This window comes from Lynx canadensis, chromosome D2 (genome assembly GCF_007474595.2).
Source record: "Lynx canadensis isolate LIC74 chromosome D2, mLynCan4.pri.v2, whole genome shotgun sequence".
Classification (NCBI taxonomy): domain Eukaryota; kingdom Metazoa; phylum Chordata; class Mammalia; order Carnivora; family Felidae; genus Lynx; species Lynx canadensis.
This window is the reverse complement of record NC_044313.2, coordinates 29,397,230-29,421,842: the sequence shown is the minus strand read 5'-3', so window position 1 is coordinate 29,421,842 and position 24,613 is coordinate 29,397,230. Positions and strand designations below refer to the sequence as shown.

At 41.6% G+C, this 24,613-nt stretch overlaps 1 protein-coding gene across 4 annotated transcripts in view; it reads left to right on the top strand.

Moving 5' to 3' along the window:
* Positions 1-24,613, top strand: part of CNNM1 (cyclin and CBS domain divalent metal cation transport mediator 1) — a 60,381-nt gene that overhangs the window by 2,676 nt on the left and 33,092 nt on the right. For all 4 annotated transcript variants that reach the window (XM_030335383.1, XM_030335381.1, XM_030335382.1 and 1 more), the window contains exon 2: positions 22,763-22,906. In XM_030335383.1, the coding sequence (XP_030191243.1) occupies positions 22,763-22,906 (144 nt within the window). The remainder of the gene's footprint in view (positions 1-22,762; positions 22,907-24,613) is intronic.

Here is a 24,613-nt window from a genome sequence, read left to right as displayed (position 1 = left end):
TCTGGGGTTTGTCTTTAGAAACTGTCTTCTGGAGTTGAGTACGGTTCACTCAAGAAAAATCAGTTGGATTCTTTAGGGTTTTCTTGGAATTGCACAGTTTGACTGGTTCTCCTAGTTAACCAGAAAGACACTTGATTGTTTTTGAAAATCAAATCTACCTTCAAGAGTCACCATTGAGTTCAGAAGACTATCTCACAGACCCTGAAAACAATTCCAGAAATGAGTTGAGAACAGTGACATGGTTAGAATAAGTGTAGAACCTTCTAGAATGACCATTTTGAAGGAGGCTTTCATCTGTACATATGAATTAGCATGTTTATTAAAAACAAAACAAAAAAAATCAGTCCCCTGACTTTAGAATCAAGCTTCAAATATAACTTCCTTATGGCTAGCAGGAATCCCATTTGGCACATCTTGACACATCTTTCTGTTTATCAAAAATTCAATCTCATTACTTTATCATTTGCACTCTTGAGAACTTTCATTCAGAGAGAAATCTTGGATCTTCCTCCTGCCACAAGTTTTTTAGAGAAGTAAAATTGTCTTAAGTATCCAAGTGTAGCCTGAAAAGCAGGGGAAAGTTGAAAACTGACTTTCTATCCAAGCTGTAAACTTTGTGTTGGTATCATGAGAAGGGAAGGAAAATTTATATACATTATAGCTGTTTTAGCCCAATCTGGCCTACTCTTTCCCCCTCTTCTGTCTCCCCTAAGTCCCTGTATGACTTGTTCCCACTGTAACCTAAGGTTCATCCATCCACTCTTAGAATTAGTCTTACATTTTGTAAGACTCCTGCAGAAGGGAGTCTTGGATCTGGGCATAAAAACTGTAAAAATCTGTATATTAATTTGTAAGGACTGCCATAAAAAATACCATAAACTGAGTGGCCTAAATTATGGAAATTTATTTCCTTATAGTTTTGGAAGCTGGAAGTCCAAGATCAAGGTGTTGGCAGGTTTGGTTTCTCCCGAGGACTCTCTTTTTGGCTTGCAGAGGGCTGGCTTCTCTCAGTGTCCTTTCATGGTCTTCCTTCGGTGTGTGTGAGCTCATTCTTAGAATCTCTATGGTTCTAATAATTACTTCTTATAAAGACACCAGTCAGATTGGATTAAGGCCCAGCCTATCAGCCTGATTGTAACTTATCTATCCCTTACATGTGATAGTTAGGACAGAGTGCAGTTAAGATGGTGTCTCATTGTCATGTGCTATTGGAGGACATTTTTCAGGAAACTATAAACTCATTCATTCATTCACTATTTATTGAGCTTCTGCATTATAGGCAATAATGCGAGACGACAACACTGCCAAGAAAGTTAACAGTCTACAAAGGGGTAGTGTCAGAGTAAGGACAGTCTTCAGAAGCAGGAATTGTGTCTCACTAACCTTTGGATCCCTAGCACCTTGCACAGTGCCTTGCACAAGGTAGGCTGCTCAAAAAAGTCAATATTGATTTGAAATGAGTCCTGCTGAAGAATTTTGAAATCTGGTCTGAAAAAGGCTTGTCAGTGTTGTATCATTAGTTCGTAATTAGGCAGATCACTAAAGAGAAGCAGGGAATTATGGTGAACACAATTTGGAAATGTTGGGGCTCAGAGCCGACAGCCAGGAAAGAATTCTTGAGACATCTTTGGTGCAAAAAGGTGTTTTTATTAAAGCCGGGGACAGGACTGTGGGCCCAAAGAGCTGCACTGGGGTCATAAAAAATGGCCGATTATATACTTTTAAGTTGGGAGGGAGTTAGGGATAACACAAGCCTCAAGGTATTTTTGGAAACAAGGTTTCCAGGACCCTGAGGGGGGCTAGCTGTTAATAGGAAAAGGTCATTTATTACTGTTTAGTAAATCCTCAGTCATGAGACCCTTCCAGTGTACAGCAGTGGGCCATTTGCCTAGAGGATGTTTGCTAACATATCTTGGTGGGTAGAGAGTAAGGAAGTTTCCAAAGGAATTTTTATGTGTTAAAGTAGACTTACAGCATCCTGGGGGGGGTCAGGATAATGTTAAGCTAAGATTGCCTTTTGCCCTTAGCAAAGTGTCATCATCGAGGCAGCTGAACTCCCAGAGGAAGGTCACTCTACCTGTTTCAAGGACTTGTCAGTGGGTTGTAGGTAGTAAGGAAATTTAATTTTTTTTCTTTTGCCTTTGTTTCCCACATCAAACGCCATGCCAGGAAAGAAATTTCCACATCCCTTCAGAGCATTTCTCCTTCCTCAAAGTGCGGTCCAAAAACTAGCAACATGGGCCTTACCTGGGAACGTGTTAGAAATGCAGAACTTCATACATCATTCTAAATCCACTGAATGAAAATCTGCATTTTAACAATCCCCCAGGCGACTCATGTACATTAAAGTCTGAGAAGCACTGCCTTCAGAGAACCCTTATTAACAGTGATTGGTAGACTTACTTAGAATAAATACCAGAAATAAGCATCAAGCTGAGTGTTCTCTGGCTTCATGCCATGTAACACAGTGGTCATTTTCCAAAAACATTATGTTTGCACCATAGGTTAGTAAAGGAAAAGAGTTGAACGACTTCTCCTTACCTTTAAAAATAACTTTTAAAGTAAGTCATAAAAGCCCTTCTGTTTCCCTCACTTCTTTGCATCTCAAGTAACTTAACTACCTAAACAAACCCATTAGGAGGTAGGGGAGGAAAATGACAAATAGGAACAACAATTACCATTAATTGAGCGACTTGCTCTGCATGGCACCCTGCCAAGCCCTTTACACACTCAGAACAACCCTCCTGGGTAGATATTATCAACTCCATTTTACAGGTGAAGAAACTAAAGCTCAGACCCCTTACATGACTTACTCAACTTTCCACAGTTGATAACTGAATTGTGATTTGAACTAGATCTGTGGACACCAGAATCTGTTCTTTTCCCCACTACACCAGTCTTAATCCATCCTCCATCCCAGAACTCCTGCCACCGGCAGGATTCAAAGCTGGCCTTTCACCTCTGACTTGCTGCCCATGTCTGATTTACCTCTAGTTTTCAAAGGTTAGAAATGGAGCTTTTATAATTACAATACTTGCTAACATATATATTGCATTTTACAAAACATTTCTACCCATCTTATCTGATCCTTAAAATAACTCTGCAGTTACAGGTGAGGCCCATAAGACCCAGAAAGGTTACTTGGCCTACCTAGGACCTTCACTGAGCTAGTATGCCAAGGCCCAGATTCAAATCCAGGTCATGTGACTCAAAGCTCTTGTCCATATGGGATTTCACCTCTATACTTCTTATGAGCTCCAGGTCTTTAGAAGTGGGGAAAAGGAGAAAGGTCTTTCTAGCTAGCGTGGTAGTTTTACAAAAGGTAACAGTATTTCTCCCCAACTGGACTGTGAGTTCCTTAAGGGCAGAGAATGAATCTTACTTACTTTACATTCTCAGGACAAACACAGTGGCAACCGTGGCAAAGGGATGAATAGGTATTTGTTGAATGAATGGTTTTAAGTAGCTAATTTCTACTATATTTTTATGTTTGAGTGAGGTGAACCCAAAGTATAGAATAATTAGTGTTGTTCCATTGACCACAACCAACCTTTCCTCTTCAACTTCCCAGATTCTCTACCCCAGTCAGTGGCACTGCTCCTCCAGTCTCCCAGGCTAAAAACCCCCCTTTTACCCTTCACCCTCATGCTACTAACCACCGTCTTACTCTGCTTCAGCTGCCATAACAAAATACCATGGACTAGTTGGCTTAAACAACAGCAATTTATTTTCTCAGAGTTTTGGAAGTCCAAGATCAAGGTTCCACCTGATTTGTTTTCTGGGGAGGGCTCATTTCCTGGCTTGTAGAGGGCCAGCTTCTCTCTGTATCTCTACATGGCCTTTCCTTGGTGCATGTATACAGAGAGAGCCAGTTCTTGTCTCTCTAACTCTTATAAACATACGAATCCTGCTGGTTTAGGGCCCCACCCATATGATCTTATTTAACCTTAACTATCTCCTCTGAGGCCCCATCCGAGTATGTGGGGGGTGTTAGTGCTTCAACATATGAATTTGGGTGGTGGGGAGAGAGATATATTCAGTCCATAACAATCACCAAAGTCTGCCAAAAATTGGCCAAGATTGCATCTAAAATATTTCTTGTATATATATAATATAGTCCACTATTTCTTTCGCTTAGGTGAGTCATTGAGTTTATTCAAGAAATAGTTACTGTGTACCGTTTAGGCACAGTGGAGGACATACAGTTCCTGTCTGCACAGAGCTTTCATCCAAAGTGAGAGACTGAAATTAAGCACATGAGGTAGTGATGAAGAGCATAAGCTTTGGTGCCAGACTGCCTGAGGTTTGGAACAGTTACTTAATTACCTATTCTGTTAGCTGTCAAATGAGGATAATAATGGCATTTACTCATAGAGTTGTTTGAAATAGTAATACAGTATTGCTTTATAATGCATATTTAGTAATTGTCATTGTAAATGTTAACTAAGATTCTTAAATACAAACACAAACCTGTTACTCCTCTGTGCAAATGCCTCCTCAGAAATTTTGTGTCTTCCAATTTTTGTCTCCCTCAAATCCGTCCTCTGCAGTGCCACCAAAATAATCTCTGGTGACGTCATCCCCTTCTTAAAACCCTGCTGCACTCCCCACTGCCTGCAGGATAAAGTCTAAGCTGTGCTCTCCTGACCTCCTCCTGCCCTCCCCTCCAGGCCCATCCCTCACCACTCCTGCCACAGCTTTGTGCTCCAGCAACTGAATTTCATGGCCCCACTGCTGTTGCTTGCCTTTGTCTCTTTCCTCACGATATGCATTGCCTGATTAATCCCTATTCCAGCTCTTCCTTTAACACTCAGCACAGGGTCCACGTCCTCTGGAAAGCTTCTCCTGTAAACCTCAGTTTGAGCCAAGTTAATTGTCTCATATCTCTCTTATTGAACTAACAAGTTGTGTTATGGGTTTTTTGCTTATTAATGCTGCGCACCCCCAAGATGAGCAAAGACTATCTTATCTGTCTTTGTAGCTGTAGTACCTAACAATGGATAGGAAACATGCTAAATTTTCAGTAAATGTTTGTTGAATGAATGAATAACTGAAGGAGTTAAACTTTAATATAATAGAAAGGCTCTGCAGAGCTCAATCATTTTGGACGATGCAGGACAAAGGCAAATTTTAGTCTTAGAAGAAATGTGCTGCATGTATGTTTCCTCCACATTTTTAGGTAAATCTATATTGTAATAATTATTTATCCTTATTCATGTTCAAAGCACTATGCTCAGAGTTGGATGTATGAGATATAGTCCCTGCTCCCAAAGAGCCGACAGCCTGAAAGAATAGTGTTCTCCTTTGGAAAGGTAGGAGGCAGGTTGGACTCCCCTTTCCTCCAACTTTAACAACGTTACAATTTACAAGTCATGGACCTATGTGGATAAGACAGACCTGTGTATAAATCATTACAATAAAAGTGATAGAATAGAAATATAAAAATTCAATGAGAACATGGAGAAGAGAATGACTATAGTTAGGTTATAAAATTTTTATAAAATTTTACTTTTATAAAAATTTTACTTAAGTTTATAAGTTTCTATACTGCATATTCGTTACAGAAAACTGAAAATTTTAGAAAGCATGAAAATCACCTAAAGGTAATCATCCCACTATCCTGAAATAATAACTCCTAATATTTTGTCATGTTAAAAGTGTAGCACCCGGGGCGCCTGGGTGGCTCAGTCTGTTGAGCATCCGGCTTCAGCTCAGGTCATGACCTCGTGGTTCCTGAGTTCAAGCCCCGCGTCAGGCTCTGTGCTGACAGCTCAGAGCCTGGAGCCTGCTTCAGATTCTGTGTCCCCCTCTCTGCCCCACCACTGCTTGTGCTCTGTTTCTCTCTGTCTTTCAAAAATGAATAACATTAAAAAAATTTTTTTTTAAGTGTAGCACCCAAACTAACAACCTTAATTCTTTTTTTTTTTTTTAATTTTTTTTTTCAACGTTTATTTTTATTTTTGGGACAGAGAGAGACAGAGCATGAATGGGGGAGGGGCAGAGAGAGAGGGAGACACAGAATGGGAAACAGGCTCCAGGCTCTGAGCCATCAGCCCAGAGCCCGACGCGGGGCTCGAACTCACGGACGGCGAGATCGTGACCTGGCTGAAGTCGGACGCTTAACCGACTGCACCACCCAGGCGCCCCACAACCTTAATTCTTAAAAAGACAATAAAGAGGAAAACCCATGATCTTGCCTTCTTCCACTAATAAAATATCCTGTTCGAATCCTAAAAGTGATTTTTTTATATGATGATATTATTTTCACTGTAGCCTCCTTGGGAGTAAGTCCTATAATTTGGGAAGACAAATTTATGAAATAGATCCTTAAAGATTTGTTGAACTTAATTTCTAAAGTTCACTACTCTGCTTATCGGATTGTTATTAGGAGAAAATCAACCCTATGCAGAAAACAGGGAGAAGGAATAAAGCTTTGTTCTGAAGTCAGAGGCCTCTAGGTGCAATTGCTGTAATATTTAACAGTTAGACAATTTTGCTCTGCTGGGTTAGTAACACCATCTTCCTAAACAAAAGATGGCACAGTACACATACTGTTGGGTTATTCTCTCTATAGATTAATGTGGCTGTAAAGCGGCTTATTGCAGTTTTCATACTCAGTCTTTGTTCATTTGTTGATTCATTCTTTCATTTATTCAGTAAATATTGAACTGCTTTGGACCAGGCACTGTACTAGGCCTTGGGAATACAATGGTGAACAAGACAGACACTGTGGAGCTGAAAGGTATCCTCTTCAAGCTTTGGTTCTACCGCATGTGATCTGTTGTTCAAATCCAGCCAGCTAGTAAGTGCTGCTGGCATAGATATGCCACGTAACATTTTCACTGAGGAATAATCTGGTTGGAAAGTCAGTGTTTTGCTTTATCACTCCCAATTCAGGTGTGATATTTTAGCAGGAAGAATAATCCTTCAGGGCACCTCGGTGGTTCAGTTGGTTAAGGGCCTGACTCTTGGTTTTGGCTCAGGTCATGATCTCATGGTTCCTGGGATCAAGCCGTCATCGGGCTCTGTGCTGACAGTGTGGAGCCTGCTTGGGATTCTGTCTCTCCCTTTCTCTCTCTCTCTGCCCCTCCCCCAGTTATACATGTGCTCTCTCTCTCTCTCAAAATAAATAAATAAACTTTAAAAAAGTTTTAAAAAAGAATAATTATCCCATTGTTTTATTCTATAAGAAGCTGCTAAAACATTAGCGCTACATTTTTTGTCTTTCATAAAAGAAAATAAAAAATTCTTTTCACTCAAAGTTATATTTTGCTGATATAATTAAGTGTAATATGTTTAAAAATGTGCTAAACATTGCTAGATAGTAATTAGTGAAATTTAGAATGTTTACCTTCTAAACAATAATTAGCGCAAGCAGTAAACAGAGCATAGTCCATCATGTAGAGGGAGGCAGAACAAAAAGGAACAAGAAAAAGTAGAAATAATTAAATATACAAAGTGTTTAATTGTTGATTTATATTTCTTTAAAAATTTTTATTATGATTGTTGTAATATGGTTCTGAAATAATTTTTTTTTTCTCAGCCTGGCAAAAGAAATACCAGGTAACAGTAGAATTTAGCTGTAAAGGGCACTGAAAAACCTGACAGAGAATCTAATTCACGCATTCATTTTTAGATTTAGTTGTCTTTTCCAGAATATAACAGCCTTCATTGTCAGACTTTTTATCTAATCTAAATCCCACAGGCTGCAGTTAAATTCCATTTCCTTGTTTTATCATCCTTGTTGAGTCCTCTCTTATCTGAAGAGTATAGTAGCTCACCTCAATTCCATTTTTTAACAGTCAGATACATTTGGTTGTGTTTCTGGAGCCCTTAAAGCATTTGTGTATCACGGTGGGGGGTGGAGGGGGGGTCTGTAAATGTTCCAAGTACTTTCTTCAACTGGTTTACCTCTAGGCCCACATTTGGGGACCCTTGGACCTTCCATAACAACTCTTCAATTCCCTTCTTATTTTCTGCTGTCTGTTCCTTTCCAAATTGGGATTCTTCTCAATTCATTCTTTCCTCTCTTTCTCCCTTCCCTCCTTCCCCTCTTTCTCCCTTCCTTCTTTCCTTCTTTCCTTCCTTCCTTCCTTTTTTCCTTCCTTCCTTCCTTCCTTCCTTCCTTCCTTCCTTCCTTCCTTCCTTCCATATGACATCATTCTATATCAGGCCTCCTGCCCTCCTGGCACTTGCCATGCAGTTGGAAAATATACACTAACCAGTAACTGATTACAAGTGGTAACAAGTAATTTGAAGAACAAATAGAGCCATGAGAGCATATAATAGGGGCTCTGACCTGGTCTTGTGGCTAAGAATAGACTCCTCCCTGTCCCCAAGTGATATTTGAGCTGAATCCTAAAAGGGTGGCAAGAAGAAGTTCACTAGAGGAAGAGCTTTCCAGAAGGGAGCAGACGTGCAAAGGATCCAAGGAAAGGGGGACAGTGTGGGTGCCATGTGGGTTCCTGAGCCATTTAATATCCATTAGGGAAAGTGCTACCTTCCCAGCCAACCTCCCCTCTACCCCTCGGGATTGTGTAGACAGTTGAGCTCACAAATATTCACTGAGTGCCTGGCTTCCAGGGCTCTGGGAGATGGCTATGGATATGAATATGGGAAAGAGCCTGGCCTCCAGGAGCATGAAAGTAGGAAGAGCCTTGATGGAAATGATATCAAACAGCCTGGCAGACAGGCAAGGGCATCCAGACCTCTGTGGGGGAAGGGAGAAGGCAGAAATTCCCTGGGAGGATCTGGGAAAACTCTAAGGAAGTCAATGGAGAGGGATTCTGATAAGCATTTATGAAGGGAAAAGGCATTCCAGCTGAGGCAGGAGCTTGAACTAGAAAAATAAAAGCAGAAAGGGAGCCAACCCTGTATTTGAATGCTGGTAAAGCAATGATCTTAATGCTGCTTTTCTCCCAGCAAAGTGGGGAACTAGGCAGAATGGGATATTCATCAAACATAATTTCTGTTCTCTCCAAAGGCCAAAACTGTATATTTTAACCATTTTTGGTGGTGATATTTCTAAAATGTTTTATGCCCATTCCTGCCTTCCTTAGGAAAGGATCCTAAATATAACTTAATCTTTTCTTGATGACGCAGGATCATGGTCATGAGAATGTAGTTATTTTATGCTGTATTATAAAGCAGTCCACTGTCTACTTTTTCTCTTTTTCTCTGTCCTCTGGCTCTGGCTATCAGCTGCTATTTCTCTCTGAGTCAGCCTCAAGCAAATCCATCCCCCAACCTCACCCATCACAAAACCACTCTTTCTGTGTCTATTTCAGAGCTTCTGTTTAACTGAGAAATCAAGTAAGTACACGTGTTGGGAATTATGTGCCTGGTATATAGTAAGCTTCAATAAGTATTTGTTGAATAAATGACTACTTAGGCCTTGACTGGGAGCCTAGTAGTGCATGAGGTTGGTGTATGGACCTGGGGTAGTTCCTTCTGGGCAGGTTCAAAGCTGTGCAAAGTCATATCTTCAGTTAATGGGTTGTTACACTGCTATTTTTGAGTGTTGCTTAGCAAGCCAAACTGCCAACCAGCTTAGATCCTAGTGACTAACAACTATGTTTTCATGCCCTGGTGATGCTGGTTACCATGGTGTTCTACACTGTTGGCTTTTTTATAATTGCCTTTTAGTGGCTCGAGAAAATTTTTTGTGATAAGTGTATTGATTATTCTATTTTAGATGAAGTAGAGTAAGATAATTACTACAAAGTACAGCCTTTTTATTTTAATAAACTAGGGAAAGGAACTGTTTTGTTTTTCTAAATCAAGGTGGTTGCTACAAGGCTGGTTAGGTAAGGTAACATTTTTGTGCTTCTCTTCCTGATTTGATAGAAAGTGATTTGATTTGATTCTGTAGATTTTTAAAAAAAATCTATCATGTGTCAAAGCATCTTTTTCTCATCTTACTCCAATGGAATTCTTCAATATTAAGATATTAACGTTAGATAAACATTAGGAGTTCACAACCCTTTGTAAACGCAAGACGCTGTAACTATTGGCACTATTAGAATTCCCGTGTTATCATATATTATCACAAAGAAGCATCCTGTAAAGCCAAACTGTTTTTGTAGCCCCAGGACTGTTTAGCCTAATAAAAGTAGAGAATTTTAGAGCCAAAAAAGGCACCTTGGAGGTCACCTGCTCTCTTCCTTTAATTTTCAGGTGGAGGAAACTGAGGCCCAGAAAAGACAAATAATAAAAATAGTGATGATAATCCCTTATAGTTAATCTTTACATTTGCAAAGATCTTTCCAAAACAGTAACTCATTTTGTACCCACCATGCAGGTGAACTCAATAGAATTTTTTTCCCTTTTTGTATATGAGGCACCTGGGATCTGGGGACAGGAGTGTCCTGCTCAGTGTTAGTGACTGAGGCAGAATCAGAAGCCACATCTATGACTTAACTACCTCAGACCACGGAGCCACAGACATAGATTCCTAAACACCTGGGCTTAGATCCTGGCTTCTATGTTTCCTGGCTGTGTGACTAGGGAAGGTCACTCTACGACTCTGAATGAGGCTTATCTCCCTTCTTAAAATGGGAATGATGATACTATATTGTAAGTTTACTGCAAAGGCTGAAGATAATGCCTGTACCACATTCAAGACACTCCACCATTTGCCTTCTACCTCCCTGATCTAATTACATGAATTGTATCTAGTTAGTCATTTAGTATAACAAGTGCTTTCTCTGATCCAACCCATGTAAACGTGACTGTACATAATGAACAGAAGTGAGAGCTGCTTAGAGACAAGTCACTATTTCTCTAAGTCTCCATTTTCTCATCCATATAGTAGTAGTAACAATCCCTATTTGGCAGAGATACTATAAAGATTAGGGTTTAATAGGTATGGCAGTTACCACTAGGGCAAAAACTGGAAAATGGGGTGTGCTCTTGGGAGTCAGCTTGATTTAGATCAGAAACAGTGGAGGAGAATGTTGGAGTAGCTGTAGACTGTCTTTACCTGGAATGAGAACCTTCAAAAGGGTGGGTTTTAAGGTTACTTCTGGAGTCTGGCTTACTTCGAATGGAACCCCTGAGAGCCACATCTCTCTCCTCCCTAGGACCAGCCTAGTTGAGTCATAGCCCCTGGGCTGGCCCAGAACTGTATGATCTCTAGGCAACTTAGGCAGGCCTATTTGCCTTTCAGTGTCTTTCTTCATGTCTGAGGTTGGTTCATGGCCTGAGAATGTCACCATTAGTCAAAGCTTAGCCAGGTCACTTAGGGTCATCATGGTGATTTTTAAGCTAAGGACTCTGGTTATGTTTAGCCTGAACCTGGAGAGAGACAAACTGGCCCCATAGGCTGCCTCCAAGATAGGCTCTGGGTCTGAGAGGCTTGAAGTTCAAGTATCCAGTCTCATTTACTTGTCTTGAAGCTTTTCACAAACCCCAGCTAGGTGAGTCCTGTTCACTTCCCTGAGCTCAATATTGGCTCTACCACTTATTAGCTGAGTATCCTTGGACCAGTTATTTTCTGAATGGGGAATAAACACAATCCATTTTGATAGAGTAGTGCAAAAGAAGGCAAGGTATATACCAAAAACAAAAAAAAAAAAAAACAAAAAAAACAAAAAAACTCACACATGGAGGCCATTAATGGCAGCAAGAAGACTTCAGGAATAATCCTCCCTGGTAACTTGTACATGTTACTGAAGCGGGGAGTAAGTTCATAAATGCTTTGTGGGGGCAGTCAATCTTGTTTTGGTGGATAGAATGGATTGGAACTGGAGAAACCACAGGGAGGATCGGTTAGGAAATTAATGCAGTTGTCCAGGATCCAATACAGAGGTGGAAACTAAGGACTGTGCACTTGCAATTGTAATGGAGAAAATCTCTTAGAGTTCATTACCTTCAGGATGCTCCTTTTCAGGCTCCTTTACTGATTCCTCCTACATCACATTCACTGAGCAGGGCCTTCTCATATCAGATACTCAAATATTTGTTGCATGAATGTTGCATCTGTGACCTCTAAATGTTAGAACACCTCAGGGCTCAGAAATGGATCTTTGTCTAGTCTCACTTCCATGACTATTTCATTCATTCTCCCAAAGATATCATAAGTCCCAGATTTATGGTTCCAGCTACTACTTGACATTCCACTTAGAGGTCTGAAAGGCATCCCAAACTTAAACTGTTCAGAACTGAGCTCCTGCTGCCTCTTCCAAGCTGACTCCTTGCACAGTATTCCCAAACTCTGGAAATTGCAGTTCCATTCTTGTCATTCAGGCCCAAACTTCTCTTTCACTGTTGTTCCACATCCAGTCCCTCATGTAGGCTCTGCTTTCAGCATATCTGGAGAATCTGCTTACATCTCACCACCTCCCCTACTGCCTCCCAGCCAAGCCACCACCCATCTCTCACTTGGTTGACGGCCAGAACTTCCTATGATGTGTCTCTGCTTCTACCCCCACCCACTTTGTGTCCATTCTTAACACAACAGCTAAAAAGAGTCTTATAAACATAAGTCAGGGCTCCTGGGTGGCTCAGTCGGTTGTGCATCTGACTCTTGATTTTGGCTCAGATCATGATCCCAGAGTCATGGGATTGAGCCCTGTGTCAAGCTCCCCACTGATCATGGAGTCTGTTTAAGATTCTGTCTCTACCCCTCCCACCTCCGCCCCCCTCCCCTCTCCTGCGCATGTATGCACATACAGATGCATGCTCTCTCTCTCTGTCTCTCTAAAAAAAACAACATAAGTCAGATCATATCACTCTTGTCAAAAGACAAAAACACACCAACACGGAACTCTACAATGACTATGTCACTTGAAGAACCAAGTCCTTACAAAGGCCGTCCAGGCTTTATCACAGGTGTACCTACCCTATCCCTTACCTCCCTGACCTTGGCTCCTACTACTGTCCTTTCCCACATTCAGCAGCCACCCCACTGGCATCTTTGCCATTCCTTAAGCACATCAGTTGTACTTCCATTTACTACAGGCCTTTGCTTTTTGTTCTACTGCAAAGGTATCCCTCAGATATCCACAGGGCTCCCCACCTCACCACCTTCAGATCTTTACTGAAGTACTACCTTCTTGGGGAGTTAATCCCTGCCCTCTGCTACCTAAAATTGTAACACCTATACGCTTCCCCATTGCTCTTCCCTGCTTTGCTTTTCATCTTAGTGCTGTGATACTGACTTTACGTAACACTATTTATCTGGCTTATTATCTCTCACCCCCAATTACTAAAATGTAAGCTACAGAAGGAAAATTATTTTGTTAGTTGTGTTCATTGCTGCATTTCTAGTGCCTAGAATAATGATTGGTACATAGTAGTAGTCATTTATCAACAATACTTATTGGTAAAATGAAGGAAGAAAAGGTGAATTGCAAGAATGTGGGGATTTTTTTTCCTAATAGGAAACAAAGAAAAAGAAGGTAAAAAATGACTCCTGAGTTATGACCCTGGATAACAAGAAGGTTAATGGTACCATTTACTATAGTGAAGCGGCAGGAAGATCGGGGATAATGGTTCTTGAAGATCACGTGTTCCTGTTGAGATAAGCGATTTTGACAAGACAAGGAGAGAGCTGAGGCAAAATGTGTAAAGCAGGATAGGAGTTCAAAATAGACACTGATGTTAAGATATAAATTTAGTCCTCAGGAAAGGGGTGGTGGTGATATTTAAGGTGATGGGCTCTGCTGGGATCTGTAATCAGGAAGAGAGAGGAACAGAAGATCAAGGACCAGAGCAAAGGCTCTTGACTGCAAATGCCCAGTAGAGTCACCTGAAGAAGTTTGAAACATAACATCCCAATGCCTGCACTGTACCCTAGGCCAGTTAGATCAGGACTTCTGTGAGTGGCACCCAGGTAATCAATAGGTTTTAAAGCTCCCCAGGTGGCTCCTACATGCAGCCAGGGTTGAGATTCACTGAGCTAGAGACTTTGACATGTATTTATCTTTAGATGAAGATAAAGGAATCCTCAGTGGAAACAGAAAAATGTCAGCCATAAAGTTGGGAAGCAACCAGGGTCTTAGCCAATTCTTCTCATACTTCAATGTATGAGAGCCCATAAGAATTATCTGGAGGTCTGAGGACATGCAGACCCTGACTCAGACCGCTGAGCTGGAGGCTGAATGGCTGCCTCCACGGGCTTCTCAGCAATGCCAGTGCTGCTGGTCCAAGGGCCACACTTTGAGTAGCAAGTGTCAGAAGCAGTGCTTCTCAACCTTCAGTGTGCATGAGACTCACCGGGGATATCACTGAAACGGCTGTCTGGACGCCACCTCACCACCTGAATCCTGATTCTGTAAGTCAGTGGTAGGACCTGAGAACCTGCATTTTGAAGAAGTGCCCAGGTGATGGTCAGTGCTGCTGCTTCAAGGAACACGCTTCAAGTTCAATGTAACCCCAAGGTAGAATGATATACCAAGGTAAGAAAAAAGAGTCAGTACTGTCTACTAAATGAATGAAAGATGCTGCAGTGACACCAGGGAGGATAAAAATGTAGCAAATGTCAGTGTGTTTTACAAGGTGAAGGTCATAAGTGAGGCAGGAACCATGAAAGCATAAAATGATTTCTGCTTTCCTTTGTTCTCTATTTCCAAGCAATTATGCTTTTGTCCTAGCTTCTATATTTTATCTTGGGAACAGTTACCTTACCAAAGTGTTGTAGCTATTTTTAAAAGAGAGAGGAAGCAAATCAATTCTTCGCTTTTTTTTTTTTTTCAAGGCGTATGCTAACAGAGGCCTTAGGAGCTCTTCTCTGTGATGTGCCAAAACCATCTAGAGACTATATCTATTAAAGACCCTTGGAGAATGTTTCAGCTTCTTCAAATACTGAAATATAGTTGTGATGTTGCTGCCACTTGCTAACTTTCTGTCTCTTTAAAGCAAGGTTTCCAACCTCAGCACGATCGATATTCTTTATTGTAGGGCTGTCCTGGGCATTGCAGGATGTTTAGCTGCATCCCTGCCCTCTACTTTAAAAGCAATGCCTGAGAGGCATCTGGGTGGCTCAGTCGGTTAAGTGTCCAGCTTCCGTTCAGGACATGATCTCACGGTTCGTGGGTTTGAGCCCCATATCGGGCTCTGTGCTGACAGCTTAGAGCCTGGAACCTGCTTCAGATTCTGTGTCTCCCTCTCTCTCTGCCCCTCTCTGCCCACCCCCCCCACACACTCTGTCTCTCTCTCTCTCTCTCTCTCTCTCTGTCTCAAAAATAAATAAACATTAAAAAAAATTTAAAGCAATGCCTGAAAACCTAGTTGCCCTTCTAAGAAATCTGACGTGTGGTTTGGGTATGTTAATGCAATTGGTGTTGAGATAGACTACTACCAGCAACCTGTACTAGCACTCATCCTTTGGATTTGGGGGACAACATAAATGACTAATTTGATTTTCAGTAGTGGGAAATTTTATTGACCCAAGATACATCAGAAGCCTAATAGATAGTGCAGCACCTCAAGCTTGTTTCAGAGGTGATCGATACAAAAACTATGAGAAACCCATTTTCAAACTCAGCATTAAACAGCCAACACATACTCCCTGCCCAATGTCAGCAAAATACCATAACCACCAGATCATATGAGAGAGAGCACTCATCACCTGGCTACTACAACTACCCTTTGTTCCAGGCAGTTCTTTTCTGTCTTTTAGTAAGTTCTTAGCATCTGGTGACTTAAACCAGGTACACCAAAGAGACTAGGATTTTACTAGACATCTCAGTGCTTATTTTTTTTCCTCATTAGTAAGTCATCAGGCAAAGAACCAGAGTGCCATGGAGCCTAACCATAAACCAGTGGTTTACAAACTTCAGCCTGCATCAGAATCAGCTGTAAAGTTTGTTAAAATCACAGATCACTGGGCACAACCCCTGAGATTCTGATTTACTAGGTGTGGGGTGGGTGTTGACAATTTGCATTTCTAACTCGGTTCTCAAGTGATGCTGATCCTGCTGGTCCAGGGAGCACACTTTGAGAACTATTAGTTCTCAGCCTTGACTGAACATTAACATCACCTAAGGAACATTTTAAACTATTGATGGCATGGCCCCACCCCATACTGTTGAAACCAGAATCTCAGAGTGTGAGATCCGGTCTTTAGAATGTATTTATAGCTTCTCAGATGATTCAGGTTTTTTTTTTTTTTTATTTTGGAGAGAGAGTGCAAGTGGAGGAGAGAGGCAGAGGGAGCCCCTCCACACTAAGCCTGGAGCCCGATATGGGGCTCAATCCCATTTCCCTGGGATCAGTACCTGAGTCAAAGTCAAGAGTCAGAGACTCAACCAACTGAGCCACCCAGGTGTCTCTTCTCAGATGATTCTCATGTACAGCTAGCATTGGGAAGCACTGAACTAGTGAAGTGTACTCCAAAGCATTGGGCTTGGAGGGTCTCTCCAGATAGCCCTGTTTAAGATCCCAGAAAGTTATGGCTGACCCCTTATGTTTCATTGAGGATAGAGTTCCAAACAAAACCATCCTAACGCTGTGGTCCAATCAAGGCTCAGGCCATAGACATGTATTCTCTACTTTGTGTTTCCAGGATGTGGACAGCATTGAAACTAGAGGCTGTAAATCCAAAGCTGGGAGAAAGTAGCCCAGGCTGGAGGGAAACAAACCAAGGCTTAAGGAGCTCACAGCTGCTAGAAGCTAGGGAAGGTATGTTGGCAAGTCAAACCATCAGGACAGAGCTGGGGATTCTGCTGAGGCTGGACACTAGGAACATGTTAGGGATTCAAGCCAGAGGCCAGAGACTCTATAGTTACCAGTCCAGGAGTAGAACACCAGTAACCTGAATAAAATATACTCTTTTTTAAAAATATTTATTATTTATCTTTTTAAATATACTCTTTACAACAGAGGCAAATGTAGCCTTAAGTTTTAGAACAGTGCATTGCATAAAGCCCACAGTGTCTATATCTTTCTTTTTTTTTTTTTTTTTTAATTTTTTTTTTCAACGTTTATTTTATTTTTGGGACAGAGAGAGACAGAGCATGAACGGGGGAGGGGCAGAGAGAGAGGGAGACACAGAATCGGAAACAGGCTCCAGGCTCTGAGCCATCAGCCCAGAGCCCGACGCGGGGCTCGAACTCACGGACCGCGAGATCGTGACCTGGCTGAAGTCGGACGCTTAACCGACTGCGCCACCCAGGCGCCCCTGTCTATATCTTTCAACTCAGCTCACAGATTTCCCATCTGTTGGTGTTCAGTGCTGCAATAATATGGTCCAGGGACACAGACCTCATAATACCTCATAAAGCAGTAGCATTCATGAGTTTTCCATTTAACACATTACCTTACCTTTTGCCTCATTATATCTTAATGATATCTTTGTTCTTAGATTTCCTTCCTCTCAGCTGTGACAAGCCCTCATCCCTGCTCAGCTTTTCCACAGCCACCGAAATTTATAAGGTGGTGCCCTCTTCCCCATTCCTATTCCCCTGATGGCCTTGCCTGTGCCCACTTTTGGTCTTTGCCATGTCCTAGAGCACAAAATGACGGCAAGTACTCTAAACTAGCATTTTACCAGCAGCATCACCACCCGTGTCCAAACCAGTGTTGCCCTTATATTTCAGCCTATTCTCTTTTTGTGAAACAGTTCCTATTTTTACTCACCCACTGACTTCCTGTTCATTCAAGCACTAGTTCTTTCTTTCCAGTTCGCTTTAATAAGAGCTTTATTGAGGGGCACCTGGGTGGCTCAGTTGGTTAAGCATCTGACTTTGGCTCAAGTCATGATCTCATGGTTCGTGAGTTTGAGCCACGCATCGGGCTCTCTGGAGCTGTCAGCACAGAGCCCGCTTTGGATCCTCTGTCCCACTCTCTCTCTGCCCCTCCCCCACTCGGTCTCTCTCTCTTATCTCTCTCAAAATAAATAAACATTAAAAAATTAAGAGCTTTATTGAGATAAAATTCACATACCATAAAATCCACCCTTTTAAGGTATACAATTCAGTGGACCATCAGTTGTGCAACCATCACTGTATACTTCTAGAACGTTTCATCACCCTAAAAGAAACCCCACAGTTTCTCCCCACCTCCTTCTTCCCCTAGCTCCTGGACATTACTGGTCGACTTCCTTTCTCTATAGATTTAACCTATTCATAGGATATTTCATATAAATGGGATCATACAAGGTGTGGCTCCCTTGGGTCTAGCTTCTTTCATTCAGCATAATGTTTTCAAAGTTTGTCCATGTTGTAGCATGTATCAGTACTTCGTTCCCTTTTTATGGCCAGATAATATTCTATTGTCTGGATATACCACATATTATTTATCCATTCAGCAGTTGATGCACGTTTGGGTTGTTTCAACCGCTTAGCTATTAGGAATAATAGGAACCTTTGTGTACATATTTTTGTGAAGACATATGTTTGCAGTTTACTTGGGTGGTGTATGCTTAAGAGTGGAATTGCTGAATCATATGATAATTTATGTTTAGTATTTTGAGAAACCGCCAAACTGTTTTCCAAAGCAGGTGATTCTTTTACAATCCCACCAGCAGTGTCTAAGGGTTCCAGTTTATCCGCATCCACATTTGCTGTTATCTTTTTTATTCTAACCATTCTGGTGGGTGTGAAGTCTTGTCTCTTTAGAGTTTTGATTTGCATTTCCCTAATGATGAAGATGCTGAGCATCCTTTCATGTGCTTATTGGCCAGTTGTATATCTTCCTCAGGTAACTATCTAGTTACATCCTTTGCCCCCTTTTTAATTGAGTTGTGTTTTTATGTGTCGTACACCTTATATATTCTGGATACAAGCTCTCTATCAGATATATGATTTGCTGGTAGTCATTAAATACATCCTAAAAGTATTCTAAAGTCCAGCTTATCTATTTTTTTTCTTGTTTTCTTGTATTTATGGTGTCTTATCTAAAAAACATTTTCTATTCCAAGGTCACAAAGATTTACTCCTATGTTTTCTTCTGAGAGTTTTGTAGTTTACACTGTTACATTTAGGCATTTGATCCATTTTGAGTTAACTTTTGAGTCATAATGTGAGGTAGGCATCCAACTTCATTCTTCTGCATATGGATATCCATTTGTCGCCTGCTAGTTACGGAGTTCTTACGCTGTGCCAGGTGCTATTCTTCGATTCTGGGGAAATGGAGATTAAGTAGAACATAGCTGTTGCCCTTCAGAAAGCTTATCATCAAAGTAGGGGGAATCACTTGTAGAGAACAACAGCATGGTGAAATTATGTCTCGCCCCTAGAGTGGATATAGCAGATGGTAGCTGCTATAATAATAATAGCTATTATTGTTGTTAGTATAAATGTCAAAAGAGAGATTTATACAAAGTACTATGGCAGGAGGAAGTGACTACATTTTCCATGTTTCAAGATTGGCTTCACTGGTAGCCACCCCCAACCCTTCCGGGGCCCAGGAAACAGGAGTATAGGGAAATAGGTCTCTTAAAGGGCAACCTTTTTGAGAGAGAGTGGACCTCAGGTATGTGTGTTATGGACATAGCTGGTCTCTTGAATAGAGGTTATGTGAACAAGGCTATGTGATTTCTGATTCCTTTTCAGTCTCTTCCCAAGAAAGAATGACTTCCTTCATTTGTGTGTAGATCTCTATAGGTATTTGAAGGAATCAGAAAGGCCAATTGTGAATTACAAAGTATTTCTAATCAAGTACATAAGAGTATTGTCTTGAATATTACATAATTAGGACTTAAAATCTCTATTCCCTGGCAATCACATGGTGTGTCCTCAAATCAGCCTTATAAAGTGTAGACCAGTGGCTGATTTTCAGATGGAAGTTATGGTACTCTTTGTGAAACATCATAAAATGTTAATTTATTTAATCCCATTATATGAACTAATCTCTTAGCGGCCAGAAGTATGGCTGTATGGCTGCATTATATATGTTCTGCGCTCCACAGTATAAAAATTATACAGTTTTACAGAAAATAGTTTTAAGAAATCACTTTTCCGAATTCTTCATCATACTAACCATTTGTTCTGTCATCTGTTAGCACGTGTTAGCAGAAAAGTGAGAACAGGTGCCATAAGTTTAAGAACAATGTGTTGAGGAAAAAAATCCTTTAAATTGATCACATTCTAACAATTAACATAAGCTAATTTAAGCTATAAAATGCAGTTGCAGTTGTTTCAAAGAAGGATAATTTTAGAACCACTGATGTAGAGTTTAAATTTTAACTTAAATACATTGTATTTTATTTAGAAAATAAAGGTTTTAGTGTCTGGTTTTAATATCATCTATTGTATCAACTATGGATTTTCATTCAGTCTCAGTTCCATTCATCAGGCATTTATTTGCCTGCCTGTTATATGGAAGGTACCCTGTCTTGGTGTACATCCTGAAGGATCTTATGGCCTGAGGAAGAAACATGGTCCAGTAGAGAACACATACATTGCTAGTTATGAGAAGCAGCAAACTGACAAATGCTCTAACAGAGTTATCAAGGGCTTCAAAAACAGGCCAGGAGAGATGCATTCAGATTCAGAATGGGGCAGATCCAGTAGGACTTTCTTGAGGAGCTGGCCCCTGAGCTGGATCTTGAAGGGCCAGTGGAGACAGAATGGGAGGAGACCATGTGCACGAAGACTTTGAAAATACACATAGACAGGGTTGAGAGAGTGAAGTTAACATGGTGCACCTGGAGTATAGAATGAGTAGGGAATGTAGCAGGGCATTTTGCTGTCTTGATAATACCAAACCAATGAGTCTGGATTTGATTCTGTGCATATTAAGGAGATTTGGAGGGTTTTTGAGCAGGGTAGTGGCATGATCAGACCAGTTTGGGGATAGTTGAAGGATAGGTTGAAGGTGGAGAAGAAATTAAAGACCATTCTTGAGCGATACAAAACCCATCTCATAATTAAAAAGCCCAAAAGGTAGCTATCTTGTGATTTGAGGTATTTGAAACAGAAGTTCATGTGTTTAGATTTCAATGGTTAATTATGCCTCCAGCGAACTGACTACTCCTCTTATCTGATATTTTTAGCATTGGCCAAGCTTATAAAGGATAACACTGATAAAGCATGAACTTCCTTTTTGTTTTTTTTTTTGGCAAGAATATCTTCTAAGTCAGTACCCTAGATTTGCTCCTTAAATGTCTCTTAGCCAAGGAAAAGAACCACCCAGATTTGCATTTTAAAAACAGGACCAGGAAATGTGTTTATCAGCAGATAAAAACAAACCAAGGTGAGGCAGTATTGCAGGACTGTTAGGTAAGACTCAGTCCTTAGGTTAGGACTAAATCCAGTTACCTGGGTTTGCAGTCCAGCTCTGCCACTTATAGGCTGTGTAACTTTAGGCATGTCACTTAACCAATCTGTGCCTCAGTTCTTTCATCTATAAAATGGAGATAGTGATAGTACTTGTTTCAGGGATTGTTAGGAGGATCAGATGAACCAGTACACACAAAGTGCTCCAAATAGTGCCTGACACATAATTAGAGCTCCATACGTGTTGACTCTTATTATTCATTGTTGGGCAATAAAAATTAACTGCCTGTGACACATTATAGTTTACAGAGCACTTTCACACACCCACTAAGTCACCCGAGCTCCGTGATCACCTTATGGCTACTGGTTATCCTAGCTGCCATGACTGCTAACAAACCACCCTGAAACTTAGAAACATAAAACAACAACCACAGGTTCTCTGAGTTGGGAATTTGGACAAGATACAGCAGGACTTGCTCACTTCGGCGTCACAGTGTCTATACCTGCAGCTGGAGAAGACTCTCAAATGGCTGGCAGGAGTGGGGGTGGGGGTGGGGAAACCCAGCAGCTGGGGCTGGATCAGCTGGGATGGCAGATCCACTGGACACAGCTTCGCTCACCTATCTGGCACTTTTGGTGGGATGGCTGCAAGACCAGGCTCAGCTCGAACAGTCACCTAAGCGTCCACATGTGCCCTCTCCACCATGGTGGCCTCAGCCTTCTTAGAGCATTTCTGCAGCAGAAGCCATGTGCCTTTTATGACCTAGCCTCAGAGGTCACATTGCAGACATGTGCCTGTCCTCTGTTGGTTGACTCAGTCACAGGCCCACCCAGATTCAAGGGAAGGAGACAGAGACCACACCTTTCGTTAAGAGATGTATCAAAGAATTTGGGATCATGTTTTAAAATCACCATACTGCTAGGGTGCCTGGGTGGCCCAGTTGGTTAAGCGTCTGCCTCCAGCTATGGTCATGATCTCACATGTGAGATTGAGCCTCACATTGGGTTCTGCACTGACAGTATGGAGCCTGCTTCGGATCTTCTGTCTCCCTCTCTCTCTCTGCCCCTCCCCTGCTTGTGCTTTTTCTCTGTGTCAAAAATAAATAAACATTTTTTTAAAAATCACTGTACTGGTATTATTCCCTAATTCTAGATGAGAAAATTGAGACTCAGCAGAGGTTAAATGATTTGCCTAGGGTCAGTTGCACATACAGTAACCAGAATAGTTAGGGAGAAGGGATAGGGGAAGTTTGGAGGAGGAGAAGGGCTTCAAACCTAATTCTTTTGATTCCAAATTTTCATTCTTTCAATTAGATTATTCATCCTCCTTCAACTTAGATACACTTACTAATCTGTGAAAGTTCAAAGAAAAAAAAGGTAACTGCCTTTATGTATAGTAGGTAACTTTCCTAAAAAAGAGACAGATCCAAAAGTACAAGGTTTGCATTTATAAGAGCTTGTATACAAACTTTATATTTCAAGGAGGTCCTAAGATGAGTTCAGTCCCAAGATTGGTCACAGAGCAACTTTGTGTAATTTCTCATCAGGAAAGATTTCTAAAAATGTACCAGAGCTTAACTGGGACTTCATTTGTTCTCTAGGAAAATCTCACCTGGCCATTGTCCAGCGGGTGAATAATGAGGGAGAAGGGGACCCCTTCTATGAGGTGATGGGCATTGTCACTCTGGAGGACATCATAGAGGAGATCATTAAGTCGGAGATCCTGGATGAAACTGACCTCTACAGTAAGTGCATGGCCTTGGCTGTTGTCTAAGGTCATCCTATTTCTTCTGAGACTGTCAGAGCTGGCTTAGTTTGATATAGGCTGTGAAAGGGTGTCAGGACAAGCCTATCATTGCTGTGTGTCATCCCCCAAATGCCAGGTGCTGGCATGGCAAGATACCCTGGCTTGAATCACCCTGAGTCACTGAGAACATGCTAGCTAGATGTTTATCAGGAGAGAACCTTCAGGAACCGAGCCAAGATTAAGAAGGGGACCTCCTGGCCTTTGGATGGAAAAAGAACTAGAGGAAACCAAGTGTGCCTCAGGTGGCCACTCTGCCCTTGTTTTTTGTCCCCGGTGTTGTTTTGCTTTGTCTCTTCATCCACCTAGACGCAGAACCTAGCACACCCTGGAACTGTTCCCACAGTCGGCTCACACCGCAGCATCAGCATGCGTGGAGACTGCCATGAGATTGCCCACACACAACCTAAGCCAAAACCTTAAATACCCCTTCTTCGATACTGCTCTTCTCCCTCATGCTTTTTCAGCCCTACAGCCTGGTTTCTCATTCTCCCTTCCCATCCCCAGCACCCACCCTATCTCCTTTCTCCTCACCCTCCCACCCCCTGAGCCCTCAGGAACAATATGGACTCTATGTAGACAGTGACACTGCTTTTGGTTACTGAGCCTTGTCAAAGCTTTGGTTGCAAACACTACAAAGGCTTGCTGTGTCTGTGGGATGGGAGTGTTATCTAAATCTGTGGGAATCCCTAGGCCAGCAAGTATTTCCTCCTCCAAATTTCACTTCATGGGACAGCAGTCCCTTTTCCTTGCCTTGGATAGCCCATTCCATCCAGACCCCTGCCCTTATTTGCTAGAAGCAGCCATTCAGAAACTAGCTCCCAGTAGAAAAAGCTTTCATGCTATAAGGCAGTGAGTGGTGCAGAAAAATTACCTTCCCTTTACACGTAGAAGAGATCAAAGTTAAAAGGTGGACCAGGCCTTGACAAAACATAGCAAGAGTGTCACAGTATCTGGTTTTATTGTGATACCATGGCCAGGCCCAACTTCTTCCAATAGGGATTAACCTCTACACCCCCCACCCCCATTCCCTTCTCCCTTCACCTCTGCCCGCCACTCTTGATTAAAAATTCCCAAGTGTCTCAGGAGATATATTGAAGAAGGCATTCACACTAAAGTGTTAGTGGCTAATAGTAATGATAGTAGTCTAAATGAGTACATTCCTTCCTCCAGCATTTAACAACCTCAGCATTTAACAACTTTAGTGCTCCCAATACTCACTGTTAAAATAATGGGAACAAAGAGGAAGATCAGATGAATGATTCTCCAATGATGAAATGTTAAGTGGCATTCTGATGGAGAAGGGAGAGGGTATAGTTACGCAAGCATGTCATATAAATCCGAAGGTTGCTCACCAGTGAGAACAAAAGAATTGATCCGATACATGTATTTGCTGCTCTCTTGCTAAGCAATCCTCTATCTAAAGGAGAAGGCGAGGGTTTTCCTGCCCTTATAAATAAGCTTCTGGCATGATTCCTTAAAGCTGTGAGAAGGCCAAGGAACCGGGAATACGGTGTTTCTACTCACTTGACCCTGACCCACAGGACAGCCGGGTCTGCTTCTTGCCACTGTTGCTACCCAAGCAAAAGAAGCATTCAAGCAGCAGCCCAGAGTCCAAGATAGGCCCACGAGACAGCAGCACGATAGG